The sequence below is a fragment of the Sylvia atricapilla genome, chromosome 15, assembly GCF_009819655.1.
Source record: "Sylvia atricapilla isolate bSylAtr1 chromosome 15, bSylAtr1.pri, whole genome shotgun sequence".
Lineage (NCBI taxonomy): Eukaryota > Metazoa > Chordata > Aves > Passeriformes > Sylviidae > Sylvia > Sylvia atricapilla.
In genome coordinates, this window is record NC_089154.1 from 15,372,130 (window position 1) to 15,391,146 (window position 19,017).

The window sequence follows — 19,017 nt, forward strand, 5'->3', positions numbered from 1 at the left end:
ATAAATACTATTATTACGAGATTCATTCTAATTCGTCATTAATTAATTTACTGTTGCTTTTGAGTGTTATTTATTCACGGCAGTGGGTAGGAATAGGGAGAAAACGCTTGACTAACACACTCCAGCAAAACTACAAATAATTGGGATTTGTCTCCCAGGAATGGCATACCATTTTCATAATTAGAACAGTCAGGAGAGGAGGCTTGTTAGAGAGATGATTGGCCTGCCTGGGTAAGTACTGTAGTAAATTAAGTTCAGTGTGTATTGCAAGTGCAGTGTGCTGGAATCTCATAATGAGTCGGTCATTTGCAGATCATAAAAATGGTTTCAGTAATGACTCGATACTGATTGCAAGATAGAGCAAATTTTTTATTTGAAATATGGCGGGCTGCTGCAAACCACCTGCTGTCTGCTTTTGCTAGAAATTCAGTGAGTGTGAGCGTGCTGCTTCTGCACTCACACATGGACACGGGCCTGGGGCTTCATTTCAGGCTGCTTCGGCAGGTTTGGGGTACAAAAACATTGCTGCCCTTGTTCTCAGAGTTTTATATTTCTTCATTTACAATGAATTCTGCAAATCACGTAAAAGAAAGACACACTCACCAAATTTCCTGGTGCAGGGTGTCTCCCTGCATTTGTGATAATGTCTGCCCCAGTGGGCTCCTGAGTTAGTCTTGGAAGTGCTGCATGCAGCACAAATGTTAAATAGCTGTAACAGGAGGATGACAAAACTCAGATGGAAATGTTTTCTTTTAAATTCCAGAACAGAAAATAAATATCTTTTGGGGCTGCCTTTTTTTTTTTTTTTTTTTTTTTTTTTTCTTCCCAAAAGGAAATAAAACAGGGAAAAAAATAGAAAAATAAAATAGAAAAAAATAATCTTCTTATGATCTAGCTGTAAGTATGAAACAGTTTTATTTGTGTCCTCTATCTTTCTGCCTTTCTTCTTTCGTGCTGTTTGCTTTTCTGTTCCTGAACAGCAGAGCTGAACCTCCATGTGCAGTTACAGTGAGTTCCCCTTTTTCCATAAATCCTGCAGGGATGCAGAGCTGCTCATCAGCTCCCAAACTCACTGCAGAGAAAACTCCAGCCATCTCTGGGAGGGAATTTCCATCTGTGAGGCTGTGACTCCTCTCTGGCTGCCCGAAGTTTGTGCTGTCACCCTCTGAAATGATGAACGAGGACTCACAATGCCCACCTCAGCAGGTCCTTTGTTCCAAGCCAGGGCTTCTTCTCAGCATGGAAAGAACATTGCTGAAATCCGTCTCTTTAATGTTAAATGCAGTAGCCAGAGTGCTCCTGAATTACGTCTCGCTGCTTCCCTCCTGCCCTGCATTGAGTTTTTCCTTGTGGGTTACTTTATCATACGAAGTTACAGAGGATCATAAATCGTCCCTGTAATTTTTGATAAAGTCTGAGACTGAAAAGTTGTAGAACAGGGCTGTTGAGATAAAACATCACTGCAAAAAAAAAAATGGAGTGTCTGCTCTTCAATGGCAACGTGATTTCTGAAATTCCTTCCAAAGGGCTCAATGTACCTTTATCTCAGCTCAGAGATCAAAAGTACAGGTAACAGCAGTTTTAAGGAAATGTGCAGAGCATAACTGGGAACACTTCCTTCTGTGAACCATGACCATTTCTGGTCCCCAGGCCTGGGGATGGCTGTGCAGCAGATCATTTCAGCTGGAATTGCCTCTCCTGCTTTGCTGAGCGAGTTTAACCCACTAAGCAAAGCCGCAGCTCTGAGCAGAGCCATGGTAATTATTTTCTTGAGCCTGGGGCTGTTTGCTGGAGCCCTGCAGTGAGCTGGGCTCAGTGGGCACTCAGGGGGCTGAGCCCACTTCATGGTAGGTATTTTATTCACCAAGGACCCTTCTGCACAGGGAACAGAGCAGAGACAGTGGGCATTTTACAGATACAGAATTGTAATAATGAAATCTGGGTGTGGAATCACCTCTGCTCACCTGACACCTTTTCTTTCACTGAAGATCCCCACAGGGACCACTGTGGAAACAACTGAATCATTTCTTAGACTGGAAGTGAAAATTGGCATCCCAAAGCTGGGGCTAAAGGAAGTTTTCTAGGTTCCAGCACAGGAAAAATCATCTTTTCATCTAAGTACAATTAAGACAGAGTGTGCTCCAGAAGTCACCTGTGCTGTGCAGTGTCCTCACTGGAGGGTCTGCAGCAGGACAAACCTTCCCCTCTGGAGCCTGATGGCAGGAGATGCCCCTGGGGCTGTGGTGGAGCTCTGCTCAGCCCAGGGTGATGCTGCTCTTCTCAGAGACTCCTCCTCAGGTCCTGATGGCTCGCTGCTGAATTGCTCAGTGACATTTTTGGTGGTTTTTATATAACCCTCCGACTACTTCTGTTACTAGGTCTGATACAAAATTCTCGTGTCCTAAACGAAAACACTGTGATTATTTTTTTTTATTTCTGGTCTTGCCACCATCTGAGCAGGGCAAACCCGTCTCTGCTCTAATCAGAATGGAAAACATTTCCAGATGAAAGCCAAGCCAGGAAATATCCCACCTGCTGCGTTGTTGAGTTGTGAGCAGTTGCAGAGGGGTTTTTACAGTGGAAATGTGAGTTCAGCATTGCAGAACTGGTCCCACTGGAGAGAACGGGGCTGCTCTGGGGGTTCAGGTGGGGGCTACAGACCTCTGCCTCCTTGCAGAGATTATGGCTCCTGCTCTGCTGACAGGGATTCTGATTGCATTCATGGATGGAACAGCAGGGAATACTGTGCTGAACCACTCTGCAACAGCCCCAGTGGTGTCCTCTGTCCCCTGCTCATGGCACAGGCACGGTGGGCACGGGCAGCTGTGCTCAGATCCAGTCTGCAGCAGCCAGGAGTCTCTGGGCAGAGGAGATCCAACAGGACAGTGCCAATCCGAGAGCAGAAGGTGATGGATTCATTTACCAGACGTCAGGTGGCTCACAAAACAGACTGAAAGCTTGCCTGGTGCTGCTGGGGAGGTGTGAGGCCATTAATTAACAGCAGAGGTAGAGATCAGCAGGCTCTCAGTTCTACTGGGGGGTGATTGAACGTGATGTGGCATCACAACAAATGTGGAAATGATCGCACTCTCTTCGTTATTCTGGAATTCAGTAATACTGCAACAGTTGGAGATTAAGCTCTTAATTGTGAGTATTGATTTCTCTGGGCATAGAAAACACAAGTTAAAATTGCACCAGAGCTGAGGTTCTCCTGTAAAAAAAGGGTACAGGTTTTCAGAAAGGAAAAAAGAGGTGCAGGTGTCCAACAGAGGTGCAGGTTTTCCTGCTAACACACTGATGTCAGGCTTTGGGCAGGAAGGAAAGGGGCAGCTTTCCCTTTTCTCCATGAGTTTGGTGACAGAGCCAAGTCTGTGGTTTGTTTCCAGCGGAGGGAACAACAGATGCTCAGTGACACGAGGGCTGGAAGGTGTTTGTTGGGAGCTGGGGCTGAGGTTCAGTGTCCCTGGGGCAAGGCAGGGTGAGGAGCTGCTCTTTACCCTCTGTTCCCGTTTGTAATGAACCTTTGAATCAGACAAATCCAGCTTCAGGGCCAGGGCTGTTTCTCCTGTGCCCGGCGGCACAAAGAGCATCTCCATTCATCTCCCACTGACCCATTTCTGCAGAGCAATCCTGAGGGTCGAGCTGTGCTCCGGGATGGAACTGTGACAGTCACACTCTTCATGGGTTTGGTTTTACTCTGTATTAACATTCTGGGTGTTTTATTATGGTTTCAATTATCCCAGGAAAAGGGAATTCCCTAAACGTGTAGGAAACTTCATTAAACAGGCAGCACCTGCACTGAGAGAGGATTTCTGGGTGACGTGGGGTTCACCTCCTGTGCCACTGAGACTGCCACAAGTGACCTGTGCAAGAGGAGGTGGCAATTCTCTGGTGTGGGTTTGATTTATGTTCCTTGGGAAGGTGGATGGTCTGACAGATGGAAAAAGTGTAACTCTCTTCCTTTGAGAAACTCCAGGCAGCCACCAAGAGGATTTTATTCAAAAAGCCATAATAGTGTGCAGGTGGTAAGTGCAAGTATAAAAATCCTAAACCTAAAGGAGAAGGGAGGAACTACCACATGAAAAAAACCCAAAAGGTTAGAGAATGAAAACAAGAGAGAACAAAATAAGTCACTGTGGGAATTTCTTAGAGCAAACTGATGCAGTGAGGTGGCGTTTCAGGTGAAATTCTGAGAGGATTTTGTTCTCAGTAATTGCTGGATAAATGATAGTGTAGGTATTGACAGCAAGTGAGATTAAAATAAAAGACCCACAATATGACTGTTTTAAATTACCCTCACCTTCTGCATATCAGTGCAGAAAGCCAGTGATTTTGGAAGAGAGGTATCCAAAAATGTAATGAAAACCACTCAAAATATTTGAGTTCATTGATGGGGCATCATCAGCTTGAAGTGAAAGCAGTTTAAAAGAAAAATGGCTTGTTTTTGCAATTGCAGTTGCCCTTCATTCCCTGTCAGTTCTCTTGGCAAGCGCCTGTTCTTTGTCTCAGTCCCTTTTTGTCCCTGTCACTCTGCAGAAGCCCTGAGCATGGCAGAGCATCAGGAGAAGCAGCAGAACTGGGCACAGGCTAATGGCCATCATAAACACGCTGCAGATTACAGAAGAAATTAAATCAGAGCTTTCTCTCTGATGTTTCAATATCCCTGTGAGCCCTAGTGCACCGGTGGTGGAGCGTTCTGTGAGGAAACACCATTTCAATCGTTTGTGTCCCCTGTAAAGTCAAGAGTCACTCATGGGGCTGGAAATGTCCTGTGTGGGGACAGAGGGGGACAAGTGATGGGACATTTGGCACCCCTGTGAGCTCTCTCACAGGGCCAAGGAGTTCTGTTTCTTTGTCCTGTTTAGGGACAGAGGGACACCAATGATGGACACAGGTGACACCCCCTGCTCAGGGTGAGCCCAAGGGTGTGGGTTCTGCCCAAGGAGTGACTGTCCTGTGTGGGGACAGAGGGGGACAAATGAGGGGACATTTGGCACCCCTGTGAGCTCTCTCACAGGGCCAAGGACTGATGTCCCCGTGTGGGGACAGAGGGACACCAGTGATGGACATTTGGCACCCCTGTGAGCTCTCTCACAGGGCCAAGGACTGATGTCCCCGTGTGGGGACAGAGGGACACCAATGATGGACATTTGGCACCCCTGTGAGCTCTCTCACAGGGCCAAGGACTGATGTCCCCGTGTGGGGACAGAGGGACACCAATGAGGGGACACAGGTGACACCCCTGCTCAGGGTGGGGCCATGGGTGTGGGTGCTGCCCAAGGAGTGACTGTCCTGTGTGGGGACAGAGGGACACCAATGATGGGACATTTGGCACCTCTGTGAGCTCTCTCACAGGGCCAAGGACTGATGTCCCCGTGTGGGGACAGAGGGACACCAATGAGGGGACACAGGTGACACCCCTGCTCAGGGTGAGCCCATGGGTGTGGGTGCTGCCCAAGGAGTGACTGTCCTGTGTGGGGACAGAGGGACACCAGTGATGGGACATTTGGTGCCCCTGTGAGCTCTCTCACGGGGCCAAGGAGTGACTGTCCTGTTTGGGGACAGAGGGACACCAGTGATGGACATTTGGCTCCCCTGTGAGCTCTCTCACAGGGCCAAGGAGTGACTGTCCTGTGTGGGGACAAATGATGGACACAGGTGACACCCCCTGTTCAGGGTGAGCCCGTGGGTGTGGGTGCTGCCCAAGGAGTGACTGTCCCGTGTGGGGACAGAGGGACACCAGTGATGGACATTTGGCACCCCTGTGAGCTCTCTCACGGGGCCAAGGACTGATGGCCCCATGTGGGGACAGAGGGACACCAATGATGGGACATTTGGCACCCCTATGAGCTCTCTCACGGGGCCAAGGAGTGACTGTCCCGTGTGGGGACAGAGGGACACCAGTGATGGACATTTGGCGCCCCTGTGAGCTCTCTCACGGGGCCAAGGAGTGACTGTCCTGTTTGGGGACAGAGGGACACCAGTGATGGGACATTTGGCTCCCCTGTGAGCTCTCCCCCTGCCCTACAAGGGGCCCGGAGGTGTGGGGTGTGCAGCGCTCCCCGTGGGCGGCCCCAGAGCTGTGTGTGTTCTGTTTTGGGCAGGAAAGGCCAACAACAACGTGCAGTGGGACGAGGACTCGGTGGAGTACGTGCCAGCCAACCCAGTGAGGATCGCCTTTGTGCTGGTGGTGCACGGCAGAGCCTCGCGGCAGCTGCAGCGCATGTTCAAGGCCATCTACCACAGGGACCACTTCTACTACATTCACGTGGACAAGGTAACTATTGCTGCCCGTGGGTTGCCTGTCCCAGCACCTGTCACTCCGCCCGTCCTTGGCACCTCCATCCTCCTCCCTTGGCCTCTGCTGCATCAAGTGCACCTCGCTTTTTGTCTCTCCGTCCGTTACAGGTTTGGAGCCTCTCGGGGGTTTTTCCCCTTAAATTGTCTTTCTTGTTATCTTCTTTATGTGACAGCTTTCATTTGTCCTTCTGTGTCGATGGCTATCTCCCCCTCTCTGTGTGCTGTCCGTTCAGTTCGTTAGCAGTAATTAACAAGCTGATGCAGAGGGAGGTGGTGGCCCCCTGGCTGGAGAGCTGACCTGAGGTGCCTGGGGCAGGTGACACGCTGTAAAAGGGAGGTGGTGGCAGTCACCTCCTGTACAGAAGCCCTTTGGGGTCTGTGGTGACAAATGGTGAATAAAGCTGATCACACTGGTCACTGCAGCGGTAATAAAAACAGTAACCAGGGTCCTCTGTGCCTTTAGCAGAAGCAGGTTGTGTGCCGCAGTGAGGACAAAGCAGTGACAGTGAAAACGGCAGCACTCAGTGAGCCAAGCAGCAGGGAAGGCCTCTGGGGAATACAGAGACCCTTTTGGACAGGAGAAAGTGAAGACGCGACTCTTTTCTCCTGCAGAGGTCCAATTACCTGCACAGGCAGGTGCTGCACTTCGCCAGCCAGTACCCCAACGTGAGGGTCACCTCCTGGAGGATGGCCACCATCTGGGGAGGAGCCAGTCTGCTCACCACCTACCTGCAGACCATGAAGGACCTGATGGAGATGAGCGACTGGCCCTGGGATTTCTTCATCAACCTCAGTGCCGCTGACTACCCGATCAGGTACCGTGAGTATTTTAAGGATTATTTATAAGTATTTTAAGGATTATTTATAAGTATTTTAAGGGTTATTTATAAGTATTTTAAGGGTTATTTATAAGTATTTTAAGGGTTATTTATAAGTATTTTAAGGATTGTTTATAAGTATTTTAAGGGTTATTTATAAGTATTTTAAGGGTTATTTATAAGTATTTTAAGGGTGCGCGTGTTTTGTTCTGAAGTAAGTTAGTGTGCAGATAAACAGGGACGTGTCTGCGCTGTGCTGAGGAGCAGAGGAGCAGTTTTTTTTGGCTGTACAGCAGGAATCTCCTGTTGGTGGGCTGCTGTCCTGCAGCCACACCTGAGCCAAGGGTTCTGTCACCTGCCTGGGCCCCGGTGTCTCATTTACCTGGGGCAGGGGGGACAGAGGAGAGGGGACAGAGGAGAGGGGACAGAGGAGAGGGGACAGAGGAGAGGGGACAAAGGAGAGGGGACAGAGGAGGGGGGACAGAGGAGAGGGGACAGAGGAGAGGGGACAGAGGAGGGGGGACAGAGGAGAGGGGACAGAGGAGAGGGGACAGAGGAGAGGGGACTGAGGAGAGGGGACAGAGGAGAGGGGACGGAGGAGAGGGGACTGAGGAGAGGGGACAGAGGAGAGGGGACAGAGGAGGGGGGACAGAGGAGGGGGGACAGAGGAGAGGGGACAGAGGAGAGGGGACAGAGGAGAGGGGACAGAGGAGGGGGGACAGAGGAGAGGGGACAGAGGAGAGGGGACAGAGGAGAGGGGACTGAGGAGAGGGGACAGAGGAGAGGGGACTGAGGAGAGGGGACAGAGGAGAGGGGACGGAGGAGAGGGGACGGAGGAGAGGGGACAGAGGAGAGGGGACAGAGGAGAGGGGACGGAGGAGAGGGGACGGAGGAGAGGGGACAGAGGAGGGGGGACAGAGGAGAGGGGACAGAGGAGAGGGGACTGAGGAGGGGGGACAGAGGAGAGGGGACGGAGGAGAGGGGACGGAGGAGAGGGGACAGAGGAGAGGGGACGGAGGAGAGGGGACAGAGGAGGGGGGACAGAGGAGAGGGGACAGAGGAGGGGGGACAGAGGAGGGGGGACAGAGGAGAGGGGACTGAGGAGGGGGGACAGAGGAGAGGGGACTGAGGAGGGGGGACAGAGGAGAGGGGACGGAGGAGAGGGGACGGAGGAGAGGGGACGGAGGAGAGGGGACAGAGGAGAGGGGACTGAGGAGAGGGGACAGAGGAGAGGGGACTGAGGAGAGGGGACGGAGGAGAGGGCACTTCACTGGGAGGCTGCTCCAGTTGTCATTATTGCCAGCAAAGGGGAACTGCAGGACAGGCTGAGGAAAGCAGCACAAGTGCTGGAGCTCAGCCAACAAACCCAGGAGTGGAGGGATTCCTCCCTGCCAGGGCTCTGATTGTCAGACTTCATGTCTCAGCAAGTGCTGAAGGTGTGAATACAGATTCAGGTGTCCCTCTCCCGGTTTTTTTAGTACTTTTCCTGTAGGGGATAATGGTTGTGGAAGTGACAAATAAGTTGCTAGGAGTCAATTATACCTTCAGCACCAACTGTTGCCTGAATGTCTTTATTCAGATGGCATCAGTTTAAGAATTTCACACACCATCACGTGGTAAGGCTTGTGATTTTAAGTGGAGTTATATTCTTTCTGGATTTACATCACCCCGGGCTCAGAGCTGCATTGTTTACTGCATTGTGCAAAAGTAGATAGTCTCTAAAAAAACCCCAACCCAAAAAGAAAAAGCAAACCAAACCCAAAAAACCCCAACAACACCAAAAAAGCCAACCAAAAAACCCCCCAGTGTCCTGAAACTGTTTTTAGGTTTAGGTTGCACGAGTTAAGAAGAAGGAAACACAAAATTCTTCTTGTGGCTTCTGTTTCCCTCTGTGCTGAAAGGAATCCGTGGAAGGGGAAGTGACTTTCTTGGGCAATTTCCATGAGTGATGATACAGCGTGGGTTTAATGCTCCTGGGAGGGAAATATCCTTCCGCTGGTGTGCTTTCTCCAGGATCTCTCTCAGTGTTTGAACCCCTTCCTGAAGGTGCTCCTTGGGCAGGAATCCCCACTGACGTGGGCAATGACCAAAGCCTTAGGAGGGGTTTTGTGAGGGCTGACAAAAGGCTTTATTTTTATTGCTGGGGCCCATTTCTGAGCGCTCCCAGTGAAATGCAACACATTTCGGGGAGAAGGACAAGAGTTACTGAGGCTGCCTTGATATTAGAACATGGGGTTTGAATGAAGAAATCAGTATTTAAACACTTCTGATGTGCAACAGGAAGAGCACTCACAATTTTGACATATCAACCTTGCTTGTAAGGGAGAGTGTGCATCGTTCTGCACATCTCCTGAGTTTTGGGAAAAGCTGGTTGTTACTCCCTGTCCTCCCTTTGCTGTGAGGAACGCTGTGTGGAGGCTAAAAGGTGGACCTTTTACCTGTTACCTGTCACCTCGTGGGGCAGGCTGTGGCTGGCTCAGGGTCGCTGGGGTCTTTGGAGTAGTGCCACGCTGTCCTGCAGGCAGTCCCTCTCTCCTGGAGATGTTGCAGGCACTTCCTCCCTCCCAGGGGAGTTTTTGTAGGTGCCTTTCCCCGTGCAGCCACTCTCCAGCTCTGGGTGGGCTCTCAGTGCCCTGTGAAGTGCTCACTTCCCTTCCTGCCAGAGCATTTTGTCACCAAAACTGGAGGGAACCTGCTTCTTCTTCATTCCTTCTTCAACAAAAAATAACAAAGCTTTTGCAGTGCTCCAACTTCAGCGACTTACAAGTGGTGTGAAGTATTTCTTTGATTATGGACTATTACAGCTATAAACTGTGGAAGGTCTTATCAAATATATATATGAGTCCATTCCCTTTTCATGGTGGAGGTGGTATGAATTATTACTGTTTATAATCTTTAGGAAACGTTGCCTCCCTGCACAGAGAGCTGGTTGTTTTCCCAGGAATAGTAAATAGGGTGTTGGAGGGATTCTTTTTGCTCTTTGAGCCCCCAGGCCATGATTTGTCAGACAATGGGCACGGGGCACTTTGCACTTCTCTCTGGTTAGTCATACTGCAGTTTGCTGGGTTTCCCTGCATAAAACATATGAATTTTGTGGATTAATAGTTTTTATCCAGAGCTGCTTTGTATTAAGCTTTCGCTTCCCATCTGCCATTCCATCTGTGACACTGAAACCTTTACTATTTCTCTTCTGAGCATAAAAGCTAATCCAGCCTTCTGAGTCAAACCCCCATCCTCAATATGTGGGTTAATGCAATATGATGGAGCCTCAATCTGTGCAGGGAGTGCTCTGGTCTGCTCACAGACTGCAGCAGAACTGCCAGGAGCCTTTCATCCCTCAGAAGAGATGTCCAGAAGCAGATGTTAAGCATCATAAAATATAAAGGCATGGTAGAAAAATATTAGAGCCATTCATTTGGTGAGGGAAACAATTAAAAATGTGTAAAATAAACCGTCTGCAAGCCAGGAAAATCCAGATGCCCTTATTATTATTCCTCTTCATGCCCTGAGTGTTTTGTTTGAGGGGTCTGCAGTCCAGCCCTGGCCCAGAGGAGATCCTCATCCGTGTGCTTCTCCCTGTTCCTGCACTGTGAGTCACTGGCAAACAGTCTGCACTTAAAGGTGCCTCCAACCAAAGGATTTATTGCCCTTTAATCACGAGGCAAGATGTTATTTATTGGCCTAAGTGGAAAGATGTGGTGTGTTACCAAAGCTTGACTTCATTCAGCTCTGTTGAACATTCTCAGCAGGAAAAAGAGGGATAAGATAGCTAAAGACAAACCTCCACCAGCAGCTCAGAGGTTGTGTGACTGTCCCTCCTTTTGCTTGGGCTCGAGAATAAAAAAGGAGCACGTGCCTGCAGGGGTCTCAAGAAATCATCTCACAGTTGTTGCATTCATAAAGAAATTTAAAAAACAGCGCCTTTTCCTTAACTTTTTGAATTTTAGTGGTATTTTTTCATAATATAAAGTTTTTTTTCTTTAGAGACCCTCTTTCAAAACCTTGTGGGAAAGCTGTTGATGTCTTCCACCTCTTACTTTACATGAGTATCCATTTGCATTATTTATTGGCTCTGACAAAGAGGATAAAGTAGTCAACCTTATGTTCAGGGGCTGAAATTTCACTCCCAACAAGGTGAGCTGTGGTGGAGCAGCATTCCTGCGGCGTGTTTAATGGGCACTGCAGGAGTCCTTGGGTCGTGTGGCAGGTGAAGTGTTGCACCACTTAAATGAAGAAGTTTAATGAGATCATTTAACAGTCAATGTCGTGTCAGTGCTTACCTGAGCTTGTATAAAGAACACACATCATGAAACATTCCAACTATTTACCATTTACAGTCAATCACTGAGCCTCAATCACCGAAGGGATCACCGAATCTAATTGCCAGCTAATGCTTGGTCTTTAATAAAGGTCAAGCAAAATTATTAGCAGAAGCTTGGGGAGCACTTCAGAATATTAAGGAAACCAAGTGTCTTCCTGATGGAGCCAGGAATGCAGAGACAGCTGCCTTCTCCATTATGGGCAGTCAGGTAGAACAAAGGGACTTCGGTGGAACCCAGTGAAAATACTTGTGTTTTGCTGCTAGATCTCATTTTAGGATGGAATTGTGTGTCCCTGGTTTCCAGCAAAGCCTGTGTTGTGAACACTCAGTTAAATGAGACACGTCCAGTGGAAGTTTTGGCACCTGAGGTACCAAAAAAAAAAAAAATAGCCCCTGAGGTAGTGCACAGCCCAGGGAGGAAAAGGATGATCTGGCTGAGGCTGGGCCTTTAAACAGGAGCCAACATGAAGAGTGTCCTTGCCAACCAGAACACCACTCAGGAATTCAGAAAACTGAGCTGGGAAATACCCATCTGACTTCACTGTGACCCTCTGTTGGTCAAGGTCACATTGGTGATAAAAACCTGAAGTGGTGACTTCTACATGAGGTCCCTGGGCAAGACAGGATTTACCAAGAGGGAAAACTTGGGAGTTCAGGGAGGAGACCTTCAGGTTGTCATTCTTGCAGTAGGTGAAAATAATTACAACTAACAGATTTTCAGAGAGAGCTTCAACCTTTGAGAAAATTCCTTCAGCACTTTTTAAAGTTATTTTTCGGGTGCTAGAACGACCTGGGAGATCATGTCCTTGTTTCTGCCACTGGCTCACTGTCACCCCTTGCAAAGTCACCCGTGGGTGACTGCCATTCTACAGAGACTGCCCCAGGGAGGATTTCTGTTCTGCCAAATTCACCGTGGCCTCCCCACTTCCACCTGGGACCAAAGGACACAACCTCTGGAGCAGGTGCCAGGGGAAAAAAAGAGAACGCAGTTTGCCTGGAGTGGGTACACCAGACTGGAGCTCCCCAGCTGCTCCTCAAAGCATCTCAGCTCTTGCAACATTCGGGATTGAAATGCAATGTTGGAAATAAGGGAAAGCTCCTCCTAGAACTGAAGGAAAGCACTTAACCCCTGACAGCACTCTGCCTTTGGGAGAAGTGTCTGACCCCAGCTGTGTCCCCTTGGTGGCTGTGAACTTGGGGTTCCCAGGGCAGCAGGGCTGAGGAGAGCTCTGGGAAGGCAAATAGGGAAAAGCCAGTGCCTCAAAAGGCAGCTCCACCTTCTCTCTGTCTCACTGTCATCTGTTTAACGTGACTTAATTTAACAATCCTGTGTCTCACGGAGATTCAGACTGCAGAGCTGTCCTCTAGAAATACCTTCTTGCTGCCACTGCATAAACTGGTGCTGGCCATGAAAGCCTGCAGATGAAGGCTCCTGACCTCCCAGAGCTGAATTTGGCCTTCCAGCCCGTGTGCAGTGTTGCAGTGCTGATCTGAGGAGCAGCAGAACAATGGACCAGGCAGCAGGCAGCGTTCTCTGAAGTGTCCTTTGGATTGTTACCCCGGGCTAAGGCACTGCTCAGGTGTCTCCCTGCATCAGAGGATGTGCAGCACAGGTAGATTTTGCCCCAAAACATCTGCTAAGGTGCCAGTGAGGTTTTTATCTCAGCATTGTCACCAGCGTTGTACCTGGCTTTGTTTGCTCAGAGTATTTTATCTGGCAAGCCAGATGTCAATCCACTCCTAAGGCTTCAAGGGAATCTTTTTTCCTGTCCTAAAGGAACTTTATCAGTGTTTTTCTTGCATCTGCATTCTCTGAGAATTTCAGATTTGCTTCTTTCTTTAATCCCTCAAATAACCTTTTCTCCTTTTCTTTCCTCGCTTTGCCAGCACATTTGCTTGGGATTTGTATCTACTTTGAGAGTTATCTTTTTTATTCACTCCTCCACTTCTCTGTTTCACTGTTGGTTGGCAGAGCAGTGGTTCTGTGCCTGGTCACCAATGGGCCAGGTAAAATGTGGAAATTATTGTGGCTTAAAATTTCTGTTTGCCTCTGGTGTGAAGACAATGTTTTCTTCAGGCTGGGGAGTGTTAGTGATGGGAGGCCCAGCCTTTGTGTGTGCAGGCACAGGGGTTATCCCCTCCTGGAATTGAGCATAGAAAGCAGCTTTTAGTTTGGGGAACTGCCATCTGCAGCTCATGGATATTTGGATAGTTCTGAGATGTGCTCCATAGGCTCAGGCTGGGGGCAGAAATAAACGTGCCCCAGATGGATCTGGCTGTCCTGGCACCTTCACTGTGCGTGCACATTGAAGATGCATCAGTAAGGCACAGTTTTAAAATGAGAGTTTTACTCCAAGCGCCCTTGCAGCATGTTCCCCTGTTGACTGCAGTGCTGGACGTGGAGCATTTATCTCCTCGATGAGAACTGCAGCCCCTGAGGAAGTGTCTGGCCCCCGGGGCTGCCCCAGGTGTCAGACCTGCACTTTGAGGGGCACTCTGAGCACACTGGGGAACAGAAGCTGCTTGTGCTGTTTGCCTGGGGTGTGTGGGCAGAAACTTTAATGTCTCTTAGCTCAGTTCAGTTTTGTTGGAGTCTTTTTTTTTTTAGAAAGTTGAGTGAAATCGTTGTCAAATTCCAAAAGGTAAAAGTGCTTGAAAGAGGGAAACATTCCTCTTATGGTGTTTTGAATGTGCTCTCCCTTCGTGGTACCCCTGAGTTCTCTCAGGAAATTAAAAATCTGCTGAAATTGCCATGAAGACACTCCTTTGTTTAGTTTTCAGGATGCCACTTACAATAAAGCAGCTGCAAAATCGTATCTGGTGGTAGTTCAGAGTGAAGATAACACAACCTGTGCTGTTACACCTTTCCCAAGTCACTCTGAAACAGTTGTGAACCAAAAGGCCATTAGAGGGTGAGCCAAAGTGCTGTTCTGAGTCAGTCTTTCAGTGGTGACGCAGAAACAGGAAGGAGAGGGAGAGATGAAGAAATTCTTTCCCTTGAAAACAGGGCTAGAAGCCTAAGGGTCGGATGGCATTTGATTTTCTCTTTTTCTGAGGCTTCTTTTGATTTTTTCTTTACAGCCTTGACTAGTGCTAACTGAGGAAACCCTAGTGGCAGTTTTGACCTGGTGGTGCAGAAATCCCTCTGCTGTGCAGTGCCAGGCAGACTCAGGGACCAGCTGCCTTTGACATTGCACCTTTTTAGGGCAGAATGTTCTTTTCTGCTCCGTGTGGCACCTCTGAGGATGCGCTGTGTGTGCTGTGAGCTGTGTGTGGTTGCAGGCTGAGGGCAGGGGATGAGCCCTGGGTTCCCTGGGGCACATTCCCCTCTGCCACAGGCAGTTTCATTCCAGCCTCCAGCAGGACTGGGGGAGCACGTCCCCGAGCTTTCAGCAGGATAATGGCACTCTGCACATCAGGAGCTGGCGTGGGGCCGAGGCTTTTCCGAATGCAGAGTTGGTCTTGGTTTAAAAGTTCGCTGCCCCGGAGTCACTTCTGGCAGGTAATCTTGCCACAGTGCATTCGTGGGACAGCTGAAGCCTGGAAGGTGTGTGAATCCAGACTGGTCACTGGTGTTGCCTTATGGCTCTACTGGGGCAGCCTCAGGTGTGAGCCCTGCACAGGGTTTGGGGTGTGTGTGAGCCCTGCACAGGGTTTGGGGTGTCAGAGCCCTGCACAGGGTTTGGGGTGTGTGTGAGCCCTGCACAGGGTTTGGGGTGTCAGAGCCCTGCACAGGGTTTGGGGTGTCAGAGCCCTGCACAGGGTTTGGGGTGTCAGAGCCCTGCACAGGGTTTGGGGTGTGTGTGAGCCCTGCACAGGGTTTGGGGTGTCAGAGCCCTGCACAGGGTTTGGGGTGTGTGTGAGCCCTGCACAGGGTTTGGGGTGTGTGTGAGCCCTGCACAGGGTTTGGGGTGTGTGTGAGCCCTGCACAGGGTTTGGGGTGTGTGTGAGCCCTGCACAGGGTTTGGGGTGTCAGAGCCCTGCACAGGGTTTGGGGTGTCAGAGCCCTGCACAGGGTTTGGGGTGTGTGTGTGAGCCCTGCACAGGGTTTGGGGTGTGTGTGTGAGCCCTGCACAGGGTTTGGGGTGTCAGAGCCCTGCACAGGGTTTGGGGTGTGTGTGAGCCCTGCACAGGGTTTGGGGTGTCAGAGCCCTGCACAGGGTTTGGGGTGTCAGAGCCCTGCACAGGGTTTGGGGGGTGTGTGAGCCCTGCACAGGGTTTGGGGTGTCAGAGCCCTGCACAGGGTTTGGGGTGTGTGTGAGCCCTGCACAGGGTTTGGGGTGTCAGAGCCCTGCACAGGGTTTGGGGTGTGTGTGAGCCCTGCACAGGGTTTGGGGTGTCAGAGCCCTGCACAGGGTTTGGGGTGTGTGTGAGCCCTGCACAGGGTTTGGGGTGTGTGTGAGCCCTGCACAGGGTTTGGGGTGTGTGTGAGCCCTGCACAGGGTTTGGGGTGTGTGTGAGCCCTGCACAGGGTTTGGGGTGTGTGTGAGCCCTGCACAGGGTTTGGGGTGTCAGAGCCCTGCACAGGGTTTGGGGTGTGTGTGAGCCCTGCACAGGGTTTGGGGGGTGTGTGAGCCCTGCACAGGGTTTGGGGTGTCAGAGCCCTGCACAGGGTTTGGGGTGTCAGAGCCCTGCACAGGGTTTGGGGTGTCAGAGCCCTGCACAGGGTTTGGGGTGTGTGTGAGCCCTGCACAGGGTTTGGGGTGTGTGTGAGCCCTGCACAGGGTTTGGGGTGTGTGTGAGCTGTGCACAGGGTTTGGGGTGTCAGAGCCCTGCACAGGGTTTGGGGTGTGTGTGAGCTGTGCACAGGGTTTGGGGTGTGTGTGAGCCCTGCACAGGGTTTGGGGTGTGTGTGAGCCCTGCACAGGGTTTGGGGTGTCAGAGCCCTGCACAGGGTTTGGGGTGTGTGTGAGCCCTGCACAGGGTTTGGGGTGTCAGAGCCCTGCACAGGGTTTGGGGTGTCAGAGCCCTGCACAGGGTTTGGGGTGTCAGAGCCCTGCACAGGGTTTGGGGTGTGTGTGAGCCCTGCACAGGGTTTGGGGTGTGTGTGAGCCCTGCACAGGGTTTGGGGTGTGTGTGAGCCCTGCACAGGGTTTGGGGTGTGTGTGAGCCCTGCACAGGGTTTGGGGTGTGTGTGAGCCCTGCACAGGGTTTGGGGTGTCAGAGCCCTGCACAGGGTTTGGGGTGTCAGAGCCCTGCACAGGGTTTGGGGTGTGTGTGAGCCCTGCACAGGGTTTGGGGTGTGTGTGTGAGCTGTGCACAGGGTTTGGGGTGTGTGTGAGCTGTGCACAGGGTTTGGGGTGTGTGTGAGCCCTGCACAGGGTTTGGGGTGTGTGTGAGCCCTGCACAGGGTTTGGGGTGTCAGAGCCCTGCACAGGGTTTGGGGTGTGTGTGAGCCCTGCACAGGGTTTGGGGTGTCAGAGCCCTGCACAGGGTTTGGGGTGTCAGAGCCCTGCACAGGGTTTGGGGTGTCAGAGCCCTGCACAGGGTTTGGGGTGTGTGTGAGCCCTGCACAGGGTTTGGGGTGTCAGAGCCCTGCACAGGGTTTGGGGTGTCAGAGCCCTGCACAGGGTTTGGGGTGTGTGTGAGCCCTGCACAGGGTTTGGGGTGTGTGTGAGCCCTGCACAGGGTTTGGGGTGTCAGAGCCCTGCACAGGGTTTGGGGTGTCAGAGCCCTGCACAGGGTTTGGGGTGTGTGTGAGCTGTGCACAGGGTTTGGGGTGTCAGAGCCCTGCACAGGGTTTGGGGTGTGTGTGAGCCCTGCACAGGGTTTGGGGTGTCAGAGCCCTGCACAGGGTTTGGGGTGTGTGTGAGCCCTGCACAGGGTTTGGGGTGTGTGTGGGATCTGCTGAACTGATCCATCCCTGGCACGGATGTCCTTGGCAGGAACTGAGCATTTTTAATTGTTAATCGCTCAACAACTCTCCAGCCATTTTTCAACAATTAGCAAATCATTTTTTGTATTGACTTGTAGGAATAAAATTTCAGATGCACACGGGAACGTGTGAATTGGGTGAAGTGAATGGCTGCTTTAAATCTGTGCTCATATTTAATTTTAATTTCTCTTTTTGCACAAAACTCTTGATAATTTAATTTTAGAGATGGTGAAAAAAACCTGCTGAATATTAATTATGCAGTGTAAAATAGACCCGGTATAAACAAACAAAAAGCTCCCATTCAGCCCGATATCTAGATTTTTTTTCTTTTTATACAAAGTCTCACTAATTTGAGTAATGAACTTGATCATTTCTGAAGCTCACTCCACTTGCTTATTTAATCAGTGATTATTGTTTTCATCAAAATGGGATGTATCGTGTAGGCAGATGAGGTTTTACATGAATATGTAGCAGCAGACAAACGCTGGAAAAACACAAAGCAGCGAGCATCATTCTGTGCTAAATAAAATCCCAGTGCTTTTATAAAGCTAAAATTATTTCATGTTTAGTTTTAATAATTAAATATCCTCGGGTATTAGCAGCTGCTTAGCCGAGTATTTCAGTACTCTCATTTTTCAGATACTTTTCAGCAGATTTTAAGCGGGCTCCGATGGTTTTGTGAGATGGGGTAATCCTGCCTGTCTTAACCCTTGGCGGTGCTGCCTCCTCCCAGTGATACCTGCATTCCCAGGCTGTGTCCAGGAGCTCCTGGCACTGAGATGTGGGACTTCACACCGGCCCCTGCACGGAGACACTGATTGGAAATGGAATGGTTTGTTAATACAGGAACGGGTAAAGGCAACTTGGTGAAAAGGAAATTATCTTGGCGGATGCTTCCCAGCAGCTTCAGAGGTGGTGTCACATTTGCTGCCACGAGGGATGGCCTTACAGACAGGAATGGAATTTTCTTGGGAATTTTCCCCGTGGGGCATCACCTCCCGTGAGACAAGGAAAGGGAAAGACTGAGCAAAGGCAGCTCTGAGAGTGGACAGTGCTGGTTTTCAGCTGTTAACACGCTGCCACACATGGGCCAGCCCATTTTCACAGCCCCTAAAGTGGGGAGCAGCAGGGAAACATTTGTTAGGGTTTCCCCCAGCCTGTCCAGGAGCAGAGCTGGGCTCATGCTCTGGCTCACACAGGCGTAACCTGAGTGCACTGCGCCGATTCTGGAGATTTACAGATGTGAAAACAGAGTAAAGTCCTCTGCACAGTGCCTTATCAGTAGGAAAGAGGATAGAGAAAAGGTATTTTTCTCGTTGATTAAAGGACTTGCAAGAGGGAAATTGTTGTAGCCACTCAAAATATTTTAAGGAACAAACTGTGGGTAATTTGTGTGCTGCTTTCTCCAGAGATGCACTCTGGGCAGAAAGTGCATTGGCCAGTGTTTCTGTCAGTCCATAGGTTCTTTCCTTGTGAGAGAAAGCCTTTATTGTCACACAGGTTTTAAAACAGAAATGCGCTGAAAAGAGAGATTGTTTTCTGTCCTTACAGGATTAAAACTGAGTAAATAACCTCGTTAAGCTTCGACATTCTGGGCACGGATCCTCTCCAGCCGTGTGTCAGTGTAAATAGCAGTGAATTGAGGCTGTGTGGGTAACTCCTGAGGTGCAGGGCTCCTTCCTGCTCACTGTGCATCAAACCCA

General features: G+C 50.2%; 1 protein-coding gene across 1 annotated transcript in view; it reads left to right on the top strand.

Moving 5' to 3' along the window:
* The window catches only part of XYLT1 (xylosyltransferase 1), a 152,197-nt gene that overhangs the window by 93,417 nt on the left and 39,763 nt on the right, over nucleotides 1-19,017 (top strand). Inside the window, exons 3-4 of the mRNA XM_066330325.1 lie at nucleotides 6,105-6,277; nucleotides 6,913-7,115. Of these exons, the coding sequence (XP_066186422.1) occupies nucleotides 6,105-6,277; nucleotides 6,913-7,115 (376 nt within the window). The remainder of the gene's footprint in view (nucleotides 1-6,104; nucleotides 6,278-6,912; nucleotides 7,116-19,017) is intronic.